The sequence below is a fragment of the Macrotis lagotis genome, chromosome 2 (assembly GCF_037893015.1).
Source record: "Macrotis lagotis isolate mMagLag1 chromosome 2, bilby.v1.9.chrom.fasta, whole genome shotgun sequence".
In the NCBI taxonomy this organism is placed as follows: Eukaryota; Metazoa; Chordata; class Mammalia; order Peramelemorphia; family Peramelidae; genus Macrotis; species Macrotis lagotis.
The window spans coordinates 156,993,519-157,017,884 of NC_133659.1; the positions used below are offsets into that span (position 1 = coordinate 156,993,519).

General features: G+C 36.2%; 2 protein-coding genes across 6 annotated transcripts in view; one reads left to right on the top strand and one right to left on the bottom strand.

Moving 5' to 3' along the window:
- Positions 1-15,708, top strand: part of CD244 (CD244 molecule) — a 78,753-nt gene extending 63,045 nt beyond the window's left edge. For 2 of the 4 annotated variants that reach the window (XM_074223065.1, XM_074223063.1), the window contains 3 exons: positions 3,243-3,308; positions 4,428-4,487; positions 6,250-12,160. In XM_074223065.1, the coding sequence (XP_074079166.1) occupies positions 3,243-3,308; positions 4,428-4,487; positions 6,250-6,309 (186 nt within the window). In that variant the 3' untranslated portion in view covers positions 6,310-12,160. Of the gene's footprint in view, positions 1-3,242; positions 3,309-4,427; positions 4,488-6,249; positions 12,161-13,881; positions 14,025-14,823 lie in introns of those variants that run through there. The other 2 variants (XR_012475768.1, XM_074223064.1) reach the window with 2 other exon arrangements.
- LOC141513339 (T-lymphocyte surface antigen Ly-9-like) overlaps positions 8,071-24,366 on the bottom strand; it is a 38,322-nt gene continuing 22,026 nt past the window's right edge. For both annotated transcript variants that reach the window (XM_074223053.1, XM_074223055.1), the window contains 4 exons: positions 24,044-24,103; positions 15,389-15,615; positions 14,593-14,664; positions 8,071-9,957 (listed from right to left, as the gene is read on the bottom strand). In XM_074223053.1, coding sequence (XP_074079154.1) covers positions 9,862-9,957; positions 14,593-14,664; positions 15,389-15,615; positions 24,044-24,103 — 455 coding nt within the window. In that variant the 3' untranslated portion in view covers positions 8,071-9,861. The remainder of the gene's footprint in view (positions 9,958-14,592; positions 14,665-15,388; positions 15,616-24,043; positions 24,104-24,366) is intronic.

Consider the following 24,366-nt stretch of genomic DNA (forward strand, 5'->3'; position numbering starts at 1 on the left):
GCTCTTAGGGAAGGGCCAGAGAAGATATATTAAGAGTGATGAATAGCCTAAAGTCAAGACCATTTCTTGAATAACTCTGTAGTATTATATAGTATTTTATATTATGTAGTATATTACAATACAATATAATACAATACAATACAACATAATATAATATAATGTTTACCTTGGAATCAGGAAATCTGATTTCAAAGACCATTTCCATCAGTGGTCAGTCATGTAACCATGGGACAAATCATTTAACTTTTTCAAATCTGTTTACTTATCTGCAAAATATGGGAAAATAAATTATCCTGTTGACCTTGAAGAGTTATACTTTGTGAGCCTCAAAGTACAATATGACTGTGAATTATTGTCATTATAAAATTTTCTTGTATTATTTATAGTTTGTCAGCAAGCATTTATTAAGTGCCTACTCTGTACTCTACTAAGCTCTGACAATACAAAGACATGGTTCCTGATCTCAAGAAATTCAAATTCAAATGGGAGAAGACAGCATACTCACAGATATATTTCTCTCTATATATCTATATATCTATATACAAGTAAAAATACATATATTTATGTGTATGTATGTACTTTTATACATCCATGCATATATGTATGTGTGTGAATATATATATATACATATATATCTATATCTATATAGGCACCATATATATATGCATATATAGACACTAAAGGGGGGAAGGGCTTCTTATAGAAGGTAATATTTGAGTTGAGTCTTGAAGGAAGTCAAAGAAGTCAAGGGACTGAGGGGAGGAGGAAAAACATGCTTAGGCATGGGCAATAGCTAGGTACATTAGCTACAGTTGGGGTATCAAACACATAGAATGTTTTTTCTTCATCCTTATTGAATTGCATTAGAAGGGCTCATCCCAGAAAAGAGAAGATTGAAATGTGAGAGAAGGGATAGAGAGAAATTTCCACTCTATTTCTTCTAATGTGATCCGGACAGTTCCCATTAACTGTTTTCTAGTCTGCCAGTAATGAATATTCACTGAGGAGTATTCATGTTCAGAGCCCTGGGCATGAAAATGGACTGAAACTTCCTTCTCTCATCTGTGCTAATAGCCTCTCTCTAACTCACTGTCTGCCTGTCTCTATTTCCTTCTCAATCATCTCAGGACTTTTTACCAAAAAGGAATTAAATTAGCAGCCATTTGGAGGGTATTCATTGTATGTTTCCTTAATTTTGGAAAGAACTTTCCCAGGGTCTGTGTTTTCTTTGGATACATAAACCATTTATTATTATCTATTATATAATATAGATTTAGCACTCTGAAGGTTTCCAAAACAATTTCCTTCATAACAAACTTGCAAGACAGGAAGCATAAATAATAATCTCTTCCTTTTTTTTTCCAGAAGAGGAAACTCTGAGTTGTGAAATGACTTGGATGAAGGTTATATAACTAATGAGTGACAAGACCACTAAAGTCACTATTATACCCATCTTACAGATAAAGAAAACTGTGGTTCTGAGAAATGATGTGACATAGCTGGTAACAATGGAATTTACATTCAAATCCAGTTCTCCCGAATCCAAGTTCAGCACTCATTTATATTATATTGTTATAATATAATAACAATTATTATATATCTCCATAGTTACATTACCTTATATATTATTATATTATGTGACATATATAAATATATCAATAATTTATTATATTTATTAATTATCATATATTTTTATAATATCTTATGGAATATTATATTGTATATTCTATTAATATATTACAGACTATGTTCTATTAATGTATTATTGAATCCATATCATTTAAGACCTGGATATATTTACTGTAGCTCTTATGAAAAGATATTTTAAAACAATGTCTTTTTTTCCCTTTTTCCAGGACTAAAATAGGTAGCTGGTAATAAGAAATAGCACCTAGGGTCACAGAATCATAGGGTTTAGAGTGGAAAGAACTTTAAGGAGCATGTGATTTAACTCTCTCATTTTATGATAATTGTGGAAGGAGAGAGAGGGAGAAGTAATTGAAAGATGAAGTCCAGTTAGCTCATCTATAGATCTGGGCTTCCTAAAATATTGAGGGAATCTCTCCATCTCAAGTATCTTCTCACAAAGTATATTTGAAAAGTTATTAAAGAGAACAGGCAGGTAACTTAATGAATAAACTGGTGGACTGGGAGTAAGGAAGGTTTCGGTACAAATTTTGCCTAAGATACTTACCAGGTATATAAATCTGGGCAAGTTACTTCAGTCTTGTTTAGTCATCTATAAAATGGGGACTAATGACACTTATCTCATAAGGTTGGTTTGAGATAGTACATATATAAAATATTTTGCAATCCTTGAGAGGCTAAAAAGCTGCAAACACAGAAAAAGGGCTAGCTATAAACTACTTGACCTATAAAAAATGAATCCTATTAACCTCTTCTAATTTTCTCAGTTGGACTCACTCAAATTGTGTGTTGAAGGAAGAGGCTTTGAAGCTCTTTCTGTTTAATAGTGTTATTTGTAAAGTGGAATTAAGGGGAACAACAGAGAAAGCAGGATCCAAAGCAGAAATATCAAACACTCTAGCTCTAGAGGGCAGGCAACGTTCCCAAATGAGGCAGAAGAGATTGAAATGTAATTGGGAAATACTAAACAAAATAAATACAAATTCAATAGAACATAGAACAAATTCAAATAGAACACAATGTTTACATGTGGTTTTCTATGTCAATATGTACCTGCCAGGATCCTTATTTCTCATGGCCTTCATTTCTATTTGAGTTTGACACCACTGATGTACAGAAGTACATAGTAGTGCGATATAAATACTGGTTATTTAGAGGTAGCTGGTGAGTATAGATAGAGTGCTGACCTGGAGCTAGAGAAACTCAAGTTCAAGTGTGTCCTCAGATATTTACCAGCTGTGTGACCTTGGATGAGTCACTTAACCTTTGATTTTCACTTCATGTTCCTCAGTTGTAAAATGGGAATAATAACAATAATAATAACATTAACAATAATAACCCCAACATGTACCTCCCAGGGTTATTGTAAGGATTGAATGAGATACTATTTATAAAAACACAACACAGTGCCTGGCACAAGTAGGTGTCTAATAAATGCTTGTTGTCTTTCCCCTTTCCCTATGCTTCATTGCATGAGGTAATGCTTAATAAATCCAATGAAGGTAAAAGATTTTCATCTGCTGGAGTCACAAAATGACAAAGATCACCTCTTCACATTGTTGTCAGCACCATTTCTTTTGTTTTCTTATCACTAGGTTCCTGCTTCCAGTCCTTCTGATAAAGATACAACAGTGTATTCAACAGTGCAATTCTCCAGGCATGTAAGTCTCCTTCTCCAGGAGGGTATTTAAGTGCTTATATTTGTATGAACACGCATGTCTATATCCATGGGTGGTATTCAGAAGATATAAGATTACTTATCTTTATGTGAATGTATAAGAGTTGTTTGTTTAGGGGTATTGTGTATGTGTGATGTGACTTGGAGCCTCTGGTCATGCACTCTTGAGTGTACCTGTGAAATAGTTGGGACTCCAGAATGAAAATATCTTTAGCTTAGAGTTAATGGATAAACAAGAGATGGGGACTCTTTAGTTCCTCTAGGAGAGACAGAAGAGATAAAATCAGAATCCTGAGACCCAAGTGGGAGAGAAAATACAGAGAGAGGGAGAGGAAGGATTTATTTCAGTCCAACCGGAACACCAGAAGAGACCTCTTTTGTGGGGAAACCAGGTGGACTTAGTGCAGCTCAACCATCCTAGAAGGGGAGTAGAATCTAGGAACAAGATAAAAGACATTGTAGGCAAAGGTGATGTTAGGGAGATTAGTATAGTGGACCACAGTGAAATCCTCAGGGAGTCAAGGCAGAAAGACCTTGGACATGGAAAGGTTTGGTTCAGAAGGAGAAAACCCAGTAAGATTTGTCTCTTGTTGTTGCAAAATTGAGTGGTCTCTGTGCTGTTAATTGTCTGCTTGTCCTCTCTTTTCTCATTTGTAGTTCAGTTGCTCCGGAAATATTCAAAGGAACTAGATTGGTATGTGGCTGTCAGAGAGAGATTAGGGATGGGAGGTAAGGTCAGGCTGTGTTCTCAAGACTGCAGCCAGTCACCATTAGGAACCCTAAGCTCTGGTGTAAGGGCAATGAGAGAAGGATACCCACTTCCTTCCTCATATATACTCACTATTATCAAGAGTCAGATCTATGTCCAGAGACTAGATAGATGATATATAGAGCTCCTTGTTTTCTCTGGAGTTCACAAAGCAGCATTGTATATGTCCTGAGGAACAGATAATGGGGCAACTGTTTGCTGGCTATGAGACCTTTGATGCTTGTTGAAGTCATCACCTGTTACTCTCATTGAGTTCATAATTTAATGCCACTCTACAGCAGCAGTGGCATCTCTCAGCTGTAACCTGACTCCTCTCTCCCTCTGGATTTTCAGCAACCTTTTACCAAGCAAACAAGTCCTAATTCAACCCCCTCAGCTACAATCTATGAAGAGGTAAGCTACAAAATTGTTTTCTAAATGAGCTGGCTTCCTACATCCTTCAAAACTCTTCTCTTTGATTCCATGTAGCTTGAGAGAATGCATAGATGTCAAGTATCACTAATTAACTCTATAGAGCCTAGGGAACTGTCCATAAAGCTCATTTCAAAGAGGGACAAAAATTGAAGCACACTGAACATAAGTTCTTTCTTAGGACCAGTTAGTGACCTGGTTAGGACCTAGGAGACCTGAATCTAGAGCAGCCTAATGATCTAGTCCCCAAAGAACAGAACATTATTGGCCACAGATGGACCAGATCCTGTTCAAATATGCCTAACGAGCTCATTTCAACTTTTTTGTTAACTCAAGAGGTCATATAGGGATTCATGTAATAGAGAAAATGGTTTACTCAGTGGGTTAGACAATGATGCTAAGGTCAGTGTCACTGGTTTGTTTCTTATTTGAGAGATGAAAAACCCTGTTGATGACTAGAGACTGCAAATCCTTACCATAGGCAATTTTCTTATAAAATCATGTCATAGGTCTGTAAGGCAGATTGAATGAGGCTACCTGGCTCATGCAGAATAATTTCTGGTATAATCATTATTATTATAAGGACTGTGATTCAGTAAATGTACCCTGGAACAGTGCCTGGCACATAGGCTTTTTATTTCCCCATTCCTTCTTTTGATAGCGAGCAGGATTTCCTGCCTTGGTTTTCCTTTCCCTTCCCTCAGGGAAAATTCCGTACTGGCTACACCTTTAATCTGACTTAGATCATTTATTGTTTGAATTGGGAAATTCTGCCCAAGGATGGAGATCTTAATTTCTAACAAGATGCCCTTATCCTCACAAAGTATAGTATCAGCAGACAGCTGCTTCCTGAGGCACCCAAAGCTTCATATTAACCTTTGACTTTTCATGATCTCATTTGGATTTTTTGGGCAAAGATACTAGAGTGATGTGCCATTTTTTCCTGATGTTTTACAGATGATGAAATAGGGCATACAGAGTTAAGTGATTTGTCCAAGGTCATACAACTAGTAAGTGATTGAAGTGGGATTTGAATTCAGGTCCTCTTGACTCTTGCACTAGCACTCCATTCACTGCACTTTCCCACCATCATCAACATGTTGCACTTAATATATGCCAGTACTGTGTTGAACAGAAGGTTTGCAAACATATGTATATGAATATGCATCTACTTTAGTCTCTCTCTCTCTCTCTCTCTCTCTCTCTATATATATATATATATATATATATACTTCTTTATTTCTATTAAATATCCTTATTTCTATTTAACTATTGTCTATATTCTAATATTCATACAGAATATATACACATAGACATATAGATGTGTTATATACATTTGTGTGTGTATATATATATATATATATATATAAATATTTGTATACATATATTTGTTTTTGTGTGTGTGTATGTGTGTGTGTGTATTTAGGGAAAGGGAGACAGAGAGAAACAGAGGCTGAGAGGACATCAGTCCCTGCCCTTAAAACTTTAAAGGGGAGTGAGTGTTCTGGGAAGGCAGAAAGTGTATGTGGGGGAAGGGAGGGTGAGATGTCCAAAGACGAATAGATTAACTTTCCCAGGGACTGAAGTCTAGATTCTGGAAGACTTGGTATAGAAGTTCAGGTGTCAGATCCTGAATGAAAGGTTCTATATCACCAATCAAGAGTCTAGGCGTATGGTAGCTTGGATATGGCAGAATGTAGATTTGATGGTAGGAACTGAATGAATGCCACTGCTTCTTCCTCAGATCCAGAAACCAAATCGGCTGTCTCGCAAGGAGCTGGAGATGTTCCACATCTATTCCTAGTAAAGGTAGCTGCTGTCTGAAATAAACATACTAGGAAGCATTGAGGGCTAGGAAATTTGAAAATGAAAACAGTTCATATTTTTATAGCTCTTAAAGGTTTACAAAAGTTTTTCTCTCCCTTCACAACACCACACAGGAAAGGAGTGCAAGAATTGCTCAAATATTCCAGTTGTTTGAGATCTTAACAATGTGGTCATTCTCTCCAATGATGTAGATCTCTATTCAATTTTGCTTGCCTATCTGGTATGGCACTTATCCATGTCAGTCCATAAGTTCATATTAGTAGGTCCACCTCACATGCTGGAAGACCTAGATTTCTTCTTATATCACTAGGATATAATTGGAGCTTTTGGGCTATAACCCTATTACCCCCTCACTCTTGCCATGTGTTTCCATGTTCCTTTTCAGTTAAAAACTTCCTTATTGATATCTTTTGATTCAATTCTTTTATAAAGTTTCTTATTCCATGTACTTCCCCATTGCCCTCTTGTCAATGACCATTTATTAATTCCTTAAAGGTTAGAGCATTCCATGACTTACAGATACCATGAAATTGGTAAGAGTTTTGTTTTTAAAAAAATGGAATTTTGTTTCTGTGAATATTCACTGATGAGAAAACCAGAGGTCAAATGACTTGTCCATGGTCACACTGAAAGTGACTGTCAGAGTCAACTCTTCTGATTCCAAATCTATTCTTAGCCATCATCAATAGTATCTGGAATAAAAATTACAATTTAAACACCTCTGTTCACTTTGGAGGCTGAAAGAGTTGACAGACCTGGATAATTCACCAAAGACTTTGACTAGTGGGCACCAATGTGCAAAGCTTTAGAGAGGACATTTGGAGTTCGTCAAGGCTTATATTACATAGAATTTATGATTATTCTGGAGTATTATTGGGACAATACATCATGGGAGAAAGGAATGGTTGGTGCCATTCTCTGCCTTACAAGTAGAAATAACATTGCATAGAGAGGTAATTTTACTAAAAGACATATGGTAATCACTAAATATAAAAATGTATATTTTTCTGAGATTCTAATCAATCTACAAGCATTTATTGAGCACTTACTAAATAAATGATGGGCACAAACATAAAAGTAGTTTCTAGTCTCAAGGAGTTTACATATTAATATGTGGAAGACAGACACATGGACCCCTTTGGCTGACTAGTGAAGTCTTCAAATCCTTTCTCATGTTTTTAAATGCATAAAATACGATAGATTACAAAGGAAATCATTTGGGTTGAAATACAATTAGCAATATATTTAAAAAAAAACACATTCACAGACCCCAGCTTCAGAACATGAATCAAAGGAATATCATCTTAGAGAGAAACACTGAAGTGGTTGAAGTGGGATAGCATAGAAAAAGGTGACTGCAGAATTCCTTTGAAATTGTCTTAGATCATTGGATTATTGAGAATTGGTAAATTATTCACTGAAAATCATCATATAATATTTCTGTTAATGTTTTGATATTCTCCTGGTTCTGCACACTTCACTTTGCATCAGTTCATGCAAGTCTTTCCAGGTTTGCTGAAGCATTTTTCAAATGCAATCAAGGTCTTATATTCATATATGAATTCTATTCTACCTTCAAACCATGTCACCTAGTCACAAAGGAACCAAGCAAGAGGAAATTTAGATGGCTCAATGCAAAGCCATCAATACTTCTGAGAAAACAAAGGAAAATATATGGCATACTGATGCTGTGTCAATAGTATAATTTTTGTTAATACAACAACCTAGAAAGATTAAAAGAAATGTAGTAAATTGGGAAACAATTTTTACAACTAGTGTTTCTGACAAAAGACTCATTTCTAAAATATATAGATACCTGAGTCAAATTTATATAAAAAAGTCATTTTTCAAGTGACAAATGGTCAAAAGGACATGCAAAGGCAATTTTCAGATGAAGAAATCAACGCTATCTATAGTCTTATGAAAAATTGTTTCAAACTATTAATGATTAGAGAAATGCAGATTAAAGCATCTCTGAGGTACCACCTCATACCTCTCAGATTGGACACTAATGCATTGTTGGTGGAGCTATGAACTGACCCAACCTTTCTGGAGAACAATTTGGAATTATGCCCAAAGGGCAATAAAATGGGCATACCCTTTGATCCAGCAATACCACTACTGGGTCTATACCCTGAAGAGATCATGAAAAAGGGTAAAAACATCACTTATACAAAAATATTCGTAGCAGATTTCAGAGAAGCCTGGAAAGACTTGCATGAACTGATGCTGAGTGAGATGAACCCCCACAGTAACATGGGGGTGATAATCAACCTTAATGTACTTGCTTTTTCCATTACTGCAATAATCAGGGATAATTTTAGGGTATCTGCGATGGAGAGTACCATCTGTATCCAGAGAAAGAACTGTGGAGTTTAAGCAAAGACCAAAGACTATTATTTTCAATTTAAAAAATTGTCTTATGTACTACCTAATTTTTCTATCTCCAATATTTTATTTTTTCCTTAAGGATATGTTTTTCTCTCTCAACACACTCAATTTTGATCAATGTATAGCAGATAAACAATGTAAAGATTTCCTTCTGTGTAGGGGAGGGGCAATGTGTAAGATTCAAAACCTTACCAAAATGATAGATAAAAGCTATTATTGTATATAATTGGAAAATAAATAAATTATTTATATAATTTAAAAAATGCAAAAACCCCAACACATCAGCCTAGAATCTGTTTTAAATTTTCTTGGAATTCAATTTACTTAGACTTTTCATGATAGGTTAATAGGATATAGAGTTCAAATAAAGCTTAGAGATTACTTAATCCAAATTCTTCATTTTATAGACTTGCAAACCAAGATCCAGGAAAATTAAATGTTATAACTGTTTAATGGACTCCTGCAAAAAAAAAAAAAAATTGCCTATGCTGAGCAATCCTTTAATCAAGCTGAGTTTTACAGTTTTGCTTCTTCTTCTTCTTGTTAGCCAAGAGGTCCCTTGTGAAGCAAATGGGGAGAGATTCTGGGCTGGGAATTTGTGATTGTTCAGAATAGATCTAGGGAACCATAGCATAGTAGAAAGATAGATAGATAGATAGATAGATAGATAGATAGATAGACAGACAGACAGACAGACACAGACAAAGACAGAGACAGACAGAGGTAGAGAGACAGAATGAGACAGAAAGACAGAGTGAGAGAGAAATTCGTAATTAATTTCAAAGAGAAAGGATATGGAGTGTTGGGAAGGATCTTCTGAAGAAATAGAATCAGATTTGTTTAAGGAAGAAAAAACCCCAAAAGATAGAAATAAGAAGAGATTCCAGGCACAGGGAGCATTCTACTGTGGAGATAAAATTCCCAATCCTAGCCAGTTGTTAGAGAAGATTCTAAGGGCTTAATTAAAAAGAACCTAAGGCTGTCTACCTCTCAGTCAGTATCTTAGCTCAAATTCAGTCTGCTCTGTTGGAGAGAACTCAAAATATGTGTAGAACAATGCAGGTAAGTCCCAGGATCTTCACATATGTAAGGATAGTCCTCCTCAGATCATCCAAGTCCTGTTCTCTCCTTGTTATCCTCAGTCAGAAGACAGAGAGAGCAACTCCATTGTTGGGGTGAAATTTTCATAGGGTGAGACCTCTGGAGACTCAGGGTCATTTATTAGTGATCTTACCTATTAGGAAGAATATGCACAAAGACTTTTTATTTTTTAATCTTACATAATATTTTCCCCAATTATATGTAAAGATAGTTTTCAACCTTCATTTTATACAAAAATTTGGGTTCCAAATTTTTCTCCCTCCTTCCCTCTGTCCCCTCTCACCTCCCTCAAATACCAAGCAATCTTATATATATTATGCCTTACACAAATACTTTTTACCCAAAGGGACTTCCAAAAATGCAACATGAGAGAAATAACATACAAAATGAACTTGCAACATGAGTTTGGTATCTTACACTCAGGGGCAGCACAGAGTAAAATTAGGTTGATCTGAGAGAACCTCTCCTAATCAATGAATTCTAGATTTTTGTTTGGTTATTGACCAGGATATAAATTTTATTTCTTTAAGAGTTCATCTCTGATGAAGAAAATTTCCCTTTCTAGCTTTATAACTTTGATATTAGGAGGATGCTTGAGAATTCCTCACTGTAAATGGCCTTTGGACTTGGCTATTGTCTTGTATTAAATGAATTGGGTACTTAGATTTAATAGGAGTGGGTATAATTGATTGTGGGTAGAGATTTGAGAATTTTCTTGGAGTGGCTGGGTGCTCTAATCTATAATATGAATGGTTGAATCTTTTTAAGTCCTGTGAAGGAGCTCTAATTCTTTTTTTTGGGGGGGAGGTCTAATTCTAATAAAGAAATTATAATTCTGATAAAGAGATTAGAATCTGAGAATGGGAACACAGACCAAATAAATTATGATAATCTTCAATATTTGCTCTCTAGAGTAAAGGAGATGAAGTGGAACCCAGGATGATTTTTAGAGATACTAGAAAGATCACTTCTTCTGATCATGAGTTTCCAAGTTTTGTTTGATGACTGGCTAAGAAATAAATTCTATTTCCTTAAGAGTTGTTGTAGAGGGACAGCTAGGTGGCACAGTGGATAGAGCACTGTCCCTGGAGTCAGGAGCAGCTGAGTTCAAATCCAGCCTCAGATACTTAATAATTACCTAGCTGTGTGGTCTTGGGCAAGCCACTTAACCATATTGCCTTGCAAAAAAAAACCCTAAAAAAAATGGGGCGGCTAGGTGTAGTGGATAAAGCCTTGGAGTCAGGAGTACCTGGGTTCAAATCTGGTCTCAGACACTTAATAATTACTTAGCAGTGTGGCCTTGGGCAAGCCTCTTAACCCCATTTGCCTTGCAAAAACCTAAAAAAAAAGAGTTGTTGTGGAAGCTCTCAGACTGGCCAATAAGATCATAAAGGACAATGATAAATGTTGGAAGGGATGTGGGAAATCTGGGACACTAATACATTGTTGGTGGAGTTGTGAACTCATCCGATCTTTCTGGAAAGCAATTTAGAATTAGGCCCAAAGGGCAACAAAAATGGGCATACCCTTTGATCCAGCAATATCACTACTGGGTCTATACCCTGAAGAGATCATGAAAAAGGGTAAAAACATCACTTGTAACAAAAATATTCATAGCAGCCCTGTTTGTGGTGGCAAAGAATTGGAAATTGAGTGAATGTCCATCAATTGGGAATGGCTTAATAAATTGTGGTATATGTATGTATGTGATGGAACACTACTGTTCTATGAGAAACCAAGAGGGATGGGAATTCAGGGAAACCTGGAAGGATTTGCATGAACTGATGCTGAACGAGATGAGGAGAACCAGAAGAACATTGTACACCCTAACAGCAACATGGGGGTGATGATCAATTTTAATGGACTTGCTCATTCCATCAGTGCAACACTCAAGCACAATTTCGGGGTATCTGTGATAGAGAATATATCTGTATCCAGAGAAAGAATTGTGGAGTTTAAAGAAAGACCAAAGACTATTTATTATTTTTAAGTTAAAAAAACCCTATTATCTTATGTAACTTTTCTATCTCTTATACTTTATTTTTTTCCTTATTATGATTTCTCTCTCATCATGTTCAGCTTAGATCAATGTATACCATGGAAACTATAAAAACTAACAAACTGCCTTCTGTGGAGGGTAGGGGGAGGGAAGCGAGATTAGGGGGAAAATTGTAAAATTCAAAATAAATAAATTAAAAAAAAGAGTTGTGAAGATCATCATCTGACATGAAGAAATTGCTTCTTTTCTACCTTTATAACTTTAATATTGGTGGGATGATTGATTATTCTCAACTGCAAATGACCTTTGGGCTGGGTTGGGCTATTGTCTTGGCATAAGTGAGTTAAATTCTTTGATTATAATGGGAGGGAAGGGGGAGTTTACAGTTAATTAGGGATAAGGAGGGGAATAGAGATTTGAGAATTTTCCAGGAGTTACTGGACTTAATCACTTGTGAGTTTTAATGTTGTACCATTTACTTTTAGTTCCCTTCAGTAAAAATGTTCTAATCTATCATCTGAATGGAAGAATATTTTTAGGTTTTGTGAAGTAGAGTAAGAGATTAGAATCTAAGAACGGGAGAACAAGTCAGGTAGATTATGTTAACTTTATGTTTTGCTTCCTAGTCTAAAGGAGATGAGATAGAACTCCAGTTGATTTCTAAAGGAAGTAGAAATCTGGGGTCTAAAGGCCAATCAGAGTGGTTTGTAGCTAGTGAAGTCCCATTGGAAAGTATATGCTAGTGAGTGAGCAGTGACCTTCTGATTACTTAAGGAGAGTTCTGGATTTAAGGGCCAAAGTGTGAAGGGTTCTTTCCCTTCATCATCCTAGCACAAGCATGGAGGATTAACCAAGGTAACCAACACATGAGTCCATAAAAGTCAGATAACTTGTTCAAGGTCTCATGCTTTGAGAACCTGGATGTGAAGTTAGGTTCTTGCATTCTCAACCTAGGAAGCTTTTGATCAGATGATAAGAGTGAAAGATTCTTAGAGAGGGAAATGGAAAGAAAGGTTGGAGTGTAATGGTGACCAGGAATGGGTTAGAACTGAGAAGATGCTTATGAGGAATGGGGTATTTGGCTGATCCTGCCAACTGACCTTGGGGCTGAGGATGTAGCAGAGAGAAAAGACTCTGCCTTTGAGAAGGACAAGATGTGGTGTGTGGGGTTGACAGCATAGAACTGTGTAAGAGAAGAGACCAGTCAAATGCCTAGTACTGGAAGAGAATGGGAAATGGGAAGTAATGCTCTTCTTCTTTCCTTGAAGAGGAATAATGACCCTGACAGGTCAACATCAGAATCCAGTACTGTTTACCCTGTTAGTACTTTGCTTCTTGGTTTTCTAAGTTTCTTCCCTAATTCAAATTCTGTTTCAAGGTCCCAAACAAGCCCTTTCTCTGCTATGAAGCAAGCATTCTCTAGTCACTTGGTGATATTGAAAGAGCACAAAAGAATGAATAAAAAGCTAATGATTCAAGTCCAGTTTTCACTATTAGCTTGTACAATAATTGGGCAAGTCACTCTCCCTTTCAAATTCAAAATGAAAGGGTTGACTTGAGTGATTTATAGGATGCCTTCTAACTCTGACAAACACAACATCCTCCCTTTCCTTGTATGCTTTTGACTAATATTCTAGATCAATTCATATTGCACTGTTCCTAGTTGATCCTGTAGTGCTTGGACTCTCCAATACTTTGTGATTGTCTATCATAAATTGTCTTCTAATTTCATTCATCTAGGTCTTTTCTCCATAGCAAGATTTATAAATTCTTTTTGAGCAAGGATAGTATCATATTCTTGCCTCACTTGAATCTTATAACTCAGGGATATAGCCATAGAGAAGGTGGTTAATGTAATAAGCAAGAGAAAATAAAAACCTGGAGAAGCTTTTATCTCATATAACTGAGATATGGGGAAGGGAGAGGCAAATTTAGGGAAATAGAAAATGGGAAGCCCAGGGAGGTCCTAGGAAATGAGAACAGAATGAATAAATAGCTGGTTTGAAATAAGGTTGAAGCTAGTGAGATAATTAAATTATTCCTCATATCTCTTTTTAGGATTATTTACTTGGATCATTCTGAAGATTTAAGCTGGCATTAAAACAGTGCTGGACATTGAAATCTGATAGAGGATGAAATTTCTTTTACACATAATCCTTGACCAAAGTTTCTCTTAAATCTATATTATAGTCATGTTAGAGGTGAGTAAGATTTAGTATCATTGACCAAAAAATAATTTGGCCATCAGCGGTGTTTATTGGCTAATGCACTATATCTATTTGAAAAATCAACATCCCGATAAGTTAGAATTAAATTTAAGCACAGATCTTTTGCATAAAAAGATTTATATCTTAGCAGGGCTAAGCTAGAGCCAGCTCTAACAAATTTGAGAGAGTCCAATTGTTCAATTTTCATTGGGAGCACTTCTCAGAAATCATCAATCACCACAATTAAGGGGTTGATTTATTTTTTTGTTGATTGTCTAGACTCAAGAAATATTAATAATGTGGATTAAATTTATGGGGTTTTTTTCTTTTGCTCTGCTGTTAAAAATTAACCAGTTCACCTCTGGACCTTGACTTCCTTTTTTAATTTTTGTGAGAATAACAGATAATTTTGTCAATTTCTACCTTTAGCAATAGTAGAACTATCCTTCTGGGGATATTGCTCATTTTAGGGTAGCCTTGAAAAGTCCAAAATCTCACTTTAGTAAGGTCTGTGAAGTGATTGATTATTCATCAATTAGAATGAAGACACAAAATTACTCACCTTTTGGGGTTTCTTCACCAAGCAGTAAATTGTTTCTGGACTCTCATACTTTCGAGGATTTGGAGTCTTTTCCTATAAAATGCCAACATCTAGCTCAGTTACTAAAATAGAGTTTTAGTAGTTACTAAAGCAGTTACTAAAACAGAGATTCATCAGTCTACTTATGTCAATGCTTCAGCTGCCCACTAGTCTTGTGATTAACTCCTACGAGATACCTCATTGTTTCTACAGAATTCCTCATTGAATGTCTACAGAGGCATGATTGTCTGCTGGCTTCCAAATGACCATCTGACTTTTTTAGAGAAGGGAAGATACTCAATTCCATCTCTGAATGTTTGTATAGCCTTTCTCCCATACCTGGAACACACTCTCTCCTAATGGAATCACTAGTTAGCCCCCTTTCAAGTTCGGCTCAAGGACCACTTCTTTTGGAAAGCCTGTGCTGATCTCGCCAGCTGCCAATGCCAGTTTCTTCTACTATAAAGCTACTTTGCATTTATCTCATTTTTATATTTTGTATTTATTTAAATGTGTACACAATATTTCTTCTAAAAGAATATAAGCTCCTTAAGGGCAAGGGCTATTTTGCTTTTTTCTTTGTATCCTCAGCACCTGGACAATGCTTGGCAAATAAAAGAGACTTCATAAAAGATTTTTAGTTGAATCATTGATTGAGTTCAAAAAAAATTCTCAAACCTCTCTGATCTTTGTCCATTCTATCCTATGTGGACCAGTATGAATACTACTGATACAAGAGACAGATCCTGATAGTGGGAGAAAGATGATAAAGACTCACCTGGTTGACTTCTACATAAGATATTTCTTCTGGGGTGTCAGGGTCATATATTTCTTCCCCATCATAGTCAGAGTCATACATATCACCTTCATTTCTGATAGGATCATGTCTCATAGTTCTTTTGCAAATAGACTTGAGTACCATGTTGTCTTCTGAGGTTGTATCATTGTCCAGACTGCCTTCTTTCTTGGAACTCTCTTGAGGGACAATTTCTAACTTCTTGTACTCTTTAGTTACCGTAGAAGTAAGGAAAGGAACAAACATTTATTAAGTGCCTACCTACTATATGGCAGGTTGGGCAGCTAGATGGCCCAGTGGATGGAATGCCAGGCTCAAGGTCAGGAAGACTTGTGCCTGAGTCCAAATCTGACCTCAGACACTGGTCACTTAACCTTGTTTGCTTCAGTTTCTTGTCCATAAAATAAGCTGGTAAAACTCTAGTATTTTTGGCAAGAAAAAAATTGGATCATAAAGTGTTAGACATGATTGCAGTGATTTAATAACAACAATGTGCTAGGAGTTGTGTTAAGTGCTTTGCAAATATTTCATTTGATCCACAAAAGATAAGTGCTCTTATTAGTTCTATTTTACAATTGAGGAAACTAAGAAGGATTTGATTAGAGTCACATAACTAATAAGTGCCTGAAGCCATATTTGAACTCAAATCTTCCTGACTCCAGTTCCAAGGCTCTTTCTTTCCTTTTAGGTGTTTATTCAGGCAGAAATACATGCTTGCTTTCATTTACCAAACATTGATAGAGCACAAATAATGTTAAAGGCATTTTGTTGAACTGATGAGGAAGAAACAAAGATCAAAGTAATCTGAGAATTTAAAGTGTAGTAGAGGTTTGCACATGTTTCAACACTTAGGAATCCACATTTTCATCATACATAACTGCATTACAAACTATAACACAAGGCAGGATGTGAGAAAAGCCCTACAGAAAGTATTAAGTGATATGAAAGTTCTGCAGACATCCAGAACAACAAAAGGTCAAAAGAATCAAGGAAAAAAATTTGAAAGAAGAAACCATAACAGTACCAGATTTCAAACTATATTACAAAGTGGTAATCATCAAAACAATCTTGTACTGTTAATAAATACAATAGTGGATCAGTGAATTAGATTAGGTACACAATACACAATAATAGTAAAAGACCTGGGTAATCACTGTTTGATAAACCCCAAGATCTAATCTTGAGTGAAAGAACTTACTATGTGACAAAATTGTTGGAAAAACTGGAAAGTGGAGTGGTAGAAACTAAACATAGACCAACATCTCATGCCCAAATAGGGTTAAAATAGGTAAAATTGGCATAAAGGGTGATATCAAAAGTAAATTAGGGGACCTAGTAAAGTGTGTCTGTCAGATTTATAAATAAGGGAAGAGTTTGTGATCACACAAGAGATAGAGAGTATCATGGAAAATAAAACAGATAATTCTGATTACATTAAATTAGAAAGAATTTCTGGAAACAAAATTGATGCATCAAAAATTTGAAGAAAAGTAATAAACTTGGGAAAAATTGCATTTACTTTTTCTGTTAAAGACCTCATTTCTCACATACATAAAAAAATGAGTCAAATTTAAAATAGAGCCATTCTTCAATTGATAAATGATCAAAGGATAGTTTTCAGTTTTTAAAAGAAATCAGAGCTATCATAATAGCATGAAAAAATGCATTAAATCACTATTGATTAGGGGTGGCTAGGTGTCATAGTGGATAGAGCACCAGTCCTGGAGTCAGGAGGAACTGACTTCAAATCCAGCCTCAGACACTTAATAGTTGCCTAGCTGTGTGACCTTGGGTAAGTCACTTAACCTCATTGCCCTGCAAAAAAAAACCCCAAACAATAGATTACTATTGATTAGAGAAATGCAAATGAAAACGACTCTAAGATACCATTTTTATTCTTGAAGAAGACATGATATCAGTGACTTGCAATTGAATTGGATTTAAGTGAGGGATAACTCACTCTTCCAGAGTCATCTGGGTCTGTTGGCAAAAATACAGATCAGGATGAGTGGAGATGACCCTGGATGCAGTGGGAGACGTTGGCCTTTTTAACTAAGATTTTTCCAGGTCTTAATTTTTTTTTTTTTTTTTGCAAGGTAATGGGGTTAAGTGGTTTGCCCAGGGCTACATAGCTAGGTAATTATTATGGGTCTGAGGCTGGATTTGAACTCAGGTACAGCTCTGACTCCAGGGCTGGTGCTCTATCCACTGAGCCCCCTAGCTGCCCCCAGGTCTTAATTTGAATGAGGCAATGACCATTCAGTATTTAAGATTAGGTAAGAAATGAGGCAAAAAATGGCTTCTTTTACCTAGCTAAAAAAAAAAAAAATCAATTGGGGAGGAGAAGATCATCAGAGTTTTGACCAAAGCAGAAACAATTGCTATTTACACTCACTGAGACATCATAGCCTAAACAATGACCAATTGAGACTAGGGCTGGGATCTATTGGCCAATTAGTGAGAGCCAGAGTGATATGGGTTTAAAGTATGGTGTTTAAAAAAGAATTGTGATCTATAAACCCCAAGATATCTCTTAAGATTTCAGCAATCAAAATTTATTTTCTTTTGGGCACAACACCTACAGGTAAGAATATGATTCCCTATGGGAACAGGGGGAGAGGAGGAGGGGGAAGTAAAGAGGGAAGAAGGAGGGAAAGAGGGAAGTAAGTAAGGATAAAAGGATGGAAGCATTGAAGAAGTGATGCAGGGGGAAAATGTAACTGGCTAAAGGTTTGGGCAGATCATGAAAGAATTCATGTAAAAGACCAATTCTGATCAGAAAAAAAATTTTAGGAACTAAGAGGTTTATTTGTGTATTGTTGTTGGGGGATGATGAGAAAGGCATTTGGGGAATCATGCTTCCCCAGAGTGGGCTGCATTCTCAAAGAAAAACAAGCATTCAGGGGATAAATGGTAAAGAAGGGCATGGCGGTGTGAGAGGTTATTTGGTGGGATCATGCTCCCCCAGAGCAGGCTGCCTTCCAAAGGAAGACAAGCAACTCAAGTGAGGAATGAATGAACTTTTAAAGGGCCAGGAAGATGAGGTAATTTATGGATATGTTTAGGTATATATGATTTTCTTTCTCGCTCGAAGATGACTATGACATCAGGAAGATGATGTTATGACATGCAAGTGAATTGGATTTAAGTGAGGGTGGATTGTACAAAGTCACCAGCCTCACTCTTTCCTCCAGAGACATCTGGGTCCTGTGACAAGCTAAAGACCAAGATGACTGGAAGTGGTCCTGTATCACCTAATACCTATTTTGACTAATATGATAGAAAAGGAAATCAATAAATACTGGAGGAGATGTGAAAAATAATGCACTATTGGTGTTGTGAAGTGTTCCAAGTATTCTGGAGACACACCCAAAAGGCTAACAACCTTGCATATCCTTTGACCCCCATAATACCACTACTAGGAAGTAATAGAAAGAAAAGGCATGGTGCAAAGTATTGGGAATTGATTTGTTCCCATCAATTGAGAAATGGTGATGGGATACTATTATGCTTTAAGAAATGATAAATAGGATGGTTTCAGAAAAACAGAGAAAGAATTATGTGATTTAAAGTATAAAATGAAGTGAGCAGAACCAGGAGAACATTGTGCACAAGCAGTAATATTGTAACCATGATCAATCGTGAAAGGGTTAGCTACTCTAAACAAGACACTGAACCAAGACAATTCTAAATGACTCATGATGAAAAATGTCATCTTTCTTCAAAGAGAGAGAAAATAGAGGAACTCTAAATGTATAATTATGTGTACTTGTTTCATTTATGTTTCTTGCTTTCTTTTTGTTACATGACTAATATGGAAGTATGTTTTACATGACTTTACTTGTATAATTTTTATTACATTGCTTGCCTTCTCAGGGAGTGGAGGAGGGGTATGAGGGAGGGGAGAGATAATTTTCAGGCTATAGCAAAAGGATGAGGATTATTCCAAAGATAGGAAAAGGAAGGGAGAGTATTCTGGATATTGTTAAGTACATGAATATAAGCCAAAATGTATGGGATATGTTTAGAAAACCATGAGGTTGATTTTTTGAGACTAAAGGTGAGCATAGGAGAGTGTTTTTAGACTAGACAAGTAAGTAGCAGATAAATGGGAGAGAATCTTGAATGACAAACTAAGGAATTTGAACTTTATTTGGTAGGCAGAAAACACTCTCTACCAATGCAGATGAATATGTTCTCTGCAATATATAAAAAAGCATTAGAGAGTTGGCTAGAATATTGAGAGATTAAATGACTTTCCCAGATCATATAGTCAGTTATGTATCAGCAATGGGACTTCAATCCAAATTGACTTTGAGGTCAGCTTTCTCTCTTAATAAGCTGTCTCTTAACAACAAGAGCAGCAGCAACAATAACAATAATTTTCATTTATGAAGTTATTGTGATTTACATAGTGTCCATGAAAGGTGTTTAAAAGGGAACTGCATTGAGCCAATTTTTGCTTTAGGAAGATTACTCTGAGTAGAACAAAGCTGCAACTGGAGAAACTGGTTAGGAGCGCAATGCAATCGTCCAAAGGAGATAGTGAGATGTTTGTTGGACCTGAGGGGAGGCAATGAATAAGAGAGATATGGAGAAAATAGAACTGATAGGACTTATGACTTATTGGATGTGGAGTACAAGGGAGAGTAAGAAGCCAAAGATGACCCTTAGGTTTTCAGCTTGGGAGATGATGGTACCATTAATACAATCAGGGAAGTGGTTTTGGTTTTGGAAGATATTGTTCTCCCCACACTCTGGTCTGTAATTTGGATATTCAGATGTCTAGAGAACTACCTCCTCCAGAGACTATTTCTCTTCTATTTAGAAAGTATTATGGGTATCAGTGACATCCTGTTAAGCTTAAGGGCTATTAATGAGGATCTCACCCTAAATCAGAGTGCTGGAGGCAAGGGGGTATTTGTTCTTTCCACTATGTTCTAGTTGTCTCTGACTAACACCATGATATAAGAACTCCTTGTTAAGGTCTCATCGAACTTTGTTGCTTTGAAGCTGTCCAGCAATTTCTGATTCTTACATTAAAGGAGACTTTTATCTGAGGATTGTTAACTTTTTGGTGTATGTTATGGAGTCCTTTTGAAGTCTGGTGAAACTTATTGATTCCTTCTCAAATTGTTGTTTTAAAATGTATGAAAAAGGGCAACCAGGTGGCATAGTGGATAAGAGCACAGGCCTTGGATTCAAGAGGATGGGAGTTCGAATCTGACCTCAGACACTTGATTTTAACTAGCTGTGTGACCTTGGACAAGTCACTTAATCTTAATTGCTCCCCATCCAGGGCCATCTTCAAGTCATCCTGATCCATATCTAGCCACTGGACTTATATGGCTCTGAGGAGAAAGAGAGGCTGGTGATTTAGCATAGCACTCCTTCACTCCAATCCACTTCATGTGCTTGTCATGGCATCACTTCTCTGTTGTGGTCTTCTTAGGAAATGAAGGACAAACATTTTAATGCGGCAGCTAGGTGATGTAGTGTTCCAAACTATTCATAGCAGTTCTTTTTGTAGTTGCAAAGAATTGGAAATTGAGGGGAAGCCCATCAATTAGGGAATGGTTAAATAAATTGTGGGTAGATGAATATTATGGAATGCTATTGTACTATAAGAAACCATAAATGGTTGGACTCTAGAGAAGCATGGAAGGAATTACAGGATCTGATGCTGAGAGAAGGGAGCAGAATGAAGAGAATGATGTACACATTAACAACAACATTGTGAGATGATCAACCCTGATGGATGCAGCTGCTCTCAGGAGTTGAGAGCTAGGACAACCCTATTAGACTGGCTATGGACAATATTACTCCCATCCAAGAGGAAGAAAAACAAACAAAACAAAATCCTTCAGAATCTGAGGAACACTACATTCACTTTTTTAAAAAAATATCTCTTATGTGTTTCTTTCCCTTAACCCTAATTCCTCATACCAAAAATTACTAACCTGTAAACACGCTTAACACAAATGTGTAAGTACAATATTAACCTGACTGTTTCCCAATGAGGAAAGGGGGAGTGGGAAGAGAGGGTGGAAGGAAATTTTTTAACTTAGAAATATGCATAGGCATATGGATGAATGTTAAAAAAACTCTTTTATAACATGTTTTTGGAAACCTCATCTCTGCTCTTTGAGCTACCTGCTCTCACCTTTGTCTCCTTAAAAATTCAGATGAGTTGCTCCCCTGCCTTTGGAGTGTAGTTTGCTTGGGAAAGCACCATTACTCACTTCTATTACCCTTCTTTACTATTTATCTCCTGTTGCTCATCCTCCTTTGGAAGAGCCTGCTTTTGGGGAGTCAGAAACTGGTAAGTTCTTCACAAAATGAATCCACATCAATCCTCAAGTCTCCCCCTCCTTGAAGCCCATTTCTTCCCGGCTTCAACTGTGTATTTGTTACAAGGAATTTCTTTTTCTTTTCTTTCTCTTTTTCAGTGGGGCAAAGGGACATGAAGGAAAGAAAATAGATTTCTGAGTTTTTTTTTTTAAAGGAAGTATAGGGGCAGGGAACTTTAATACTTGAAATGTTGCTTGCATTTTCACATGCGGTCACTGTATCATCAGTTTTATTTAACTGTTACAAGAGACTTTTCAGGAAGTGAGAGTAGTCTGTAAATGTAATGTAAAAACAAAATTCATCAATAAAACTTTAAAAATAAAGTTGGGGGAATTTGATTAGATCACTTCAGAGGTCCCTTTTATTTCTAGATTTATGATTTACACTTTACTTATATCATAATGTTGAGAGAAATTATTTTATTATTATATTAAAAACAAATCATTGATGAGTTCCAGATTTTTCTCCTTTATTTCATCATTTAAGGCCCAGTCACCATAAAAAAGTCAGTCTCTGAAAGTCATGACTGATTGAGATTATCTTATTCCTTAAGGAAATTACTTTTCAATCTTGGGTGTTTCACCTAACTTCTGTTTCGTGTGTAAATAAAATCCAGCTAGGCAAGTTCTTATCCCATGGAAATGAATCCCTTTCCTTGTACTCCTTCATCAGACATTAGGATGATCCAGCTCATGAAGGAGAAAAAGAGTCAGAATGATCTGAATGAAATGGAATGAATTCTCCTGTCCGGATATTGGAAGTGGCCAAGTTTCATCATCAAGCCACATATTCAGCAGAAAGAGTGGAAAGCTCCTAGTTTGCTTGTTCATTAAGTATCCACCAATAGACAAAATTATTTAAGACATTCAATGATTCCATGAGTTTATCTTTGGTTACCAAGAAAAACCACTGACCATCAATTTTTAGCTAGCCTAATTAATACATTAATTATTAATTACTTATAAATCTTATCTTTCAGTTTTAACTCATTATATTACTCTGTGTAATGTAATCTCCATTCCAATAAAATTGGATTGTGTTCTATTTATTGTTCACTCTCAGATTTCTATTCATGCTGTATCCTATGTTTAGAATTTAGTGTCTTCTCACTTCCACCTCTTGGGATCATTTCCTTTCTTTTGTGGTTTACCAGAGCTAACTTAAATTGGCCCAAGAGAAATCAATTGTTAAATTTTATGTGTGAACAATCATACTTTGGAAATTTGCAAATGCTACAAATTGAGAGCTTGGTTTATTTTAAGTTGTGTTGATTTAAAGTAATGGAGAGAGCATTAGTAATTCAGATTAAACTTTAAAGTGTGCTGTGTAGGATGTTACCCTATCCCCAGCAGTTATTAAACATTTACCAACCCATCCCTGTATCTTCCTTCAAGACTTAGCTCCAGGAAACTGCCCAGTGTTTCCAAGTCCCACACTTAAGGAGTGTGTTTTATTCAGGTCAGGGATTATTAATCACTTTTTGAAGTTTGATGAAGCCTATGGACCTGAACTCAGATGGTCATTTTAAAATGCATAAGATAAAATCTACAAAATCACAAAGGAAACCAATTTTATTTCCCATTCAGGTTCATGGACACACCCAAATCTATCTATGAATATGATCTTTCCAATTATCTTTTTCCTCCCTCCTCAAATGATTTTATTATACTTTATATTACATGTTGTGTCTCCCCAGTGAAATGTATCTTGAGCTAAGAAACTATTTAATTTCTCTTTTAAAATCCCTAACACTTAGCACAATGAATTGTATATAATAAGAACTTTGTAAATATTTGTTGAGTTTTCCAACAAAGAAGTTGTGAGGGGCCAGTAGGTAGTCCTATAAGGGAGTATTGTAGATCCTTCAGAGAATAGATTATTACAAGTCACAGTTCTCTCCCATGGTACTATTTACATCTTATAATGCCCAGCCATATCATAACCCTAAGATTCCAAATAACTTTCCCTAGAAGGTCCATATCCATGGCAATTAGATAGTATAGTGAATAGAGCCCTGAGCTTGGAGGCAGGAAGATTTGAATTCAAATCTAGACCCAGACAATTGCTAACTGTGTAAGCCTAAATAAATCACTTAACCTTTGTCTTAGTTTGCTAATTTGTAAAATGGGGTACCCACTCCTGGGGCTGTTGTGAGCATTAAATGCGATATTATTTATGTCTAACATAATGTTAGGTGCTTAATAAATTCTTGTTCTTCCTCTTCCACCTCCTACAAACCTTTCCCTGATACACCAACCACCCTGCCCTTCCAATTAGTGTCATTACCTGGTAACTCTTCAGTGGTCTGCTTCTGGTTTTGACTAGAGCAACAATCTGGATAGTGTCCTGGGAAAATAAAGTTGATGTTTAACCAAATGAATTATAGAGTGGAGTTTTCCCTTAACTCTCCAGAATTTTCTAATAGTGAAGCAGACAAGCAAGGAATTATAAAAAAGGAGATGAGAAATAGGGCCCAGGATGAATGAGAAGACCTGGTCTTCCTGGAACAGAGTGGTGATTAGAAAACAGAGGTGGGGGATAGATCAGAAACTGGAACTATCCCAAGGGAAGGTCAGAGAATTGAAACTGTTTCCTCCATTCCTTGTCTC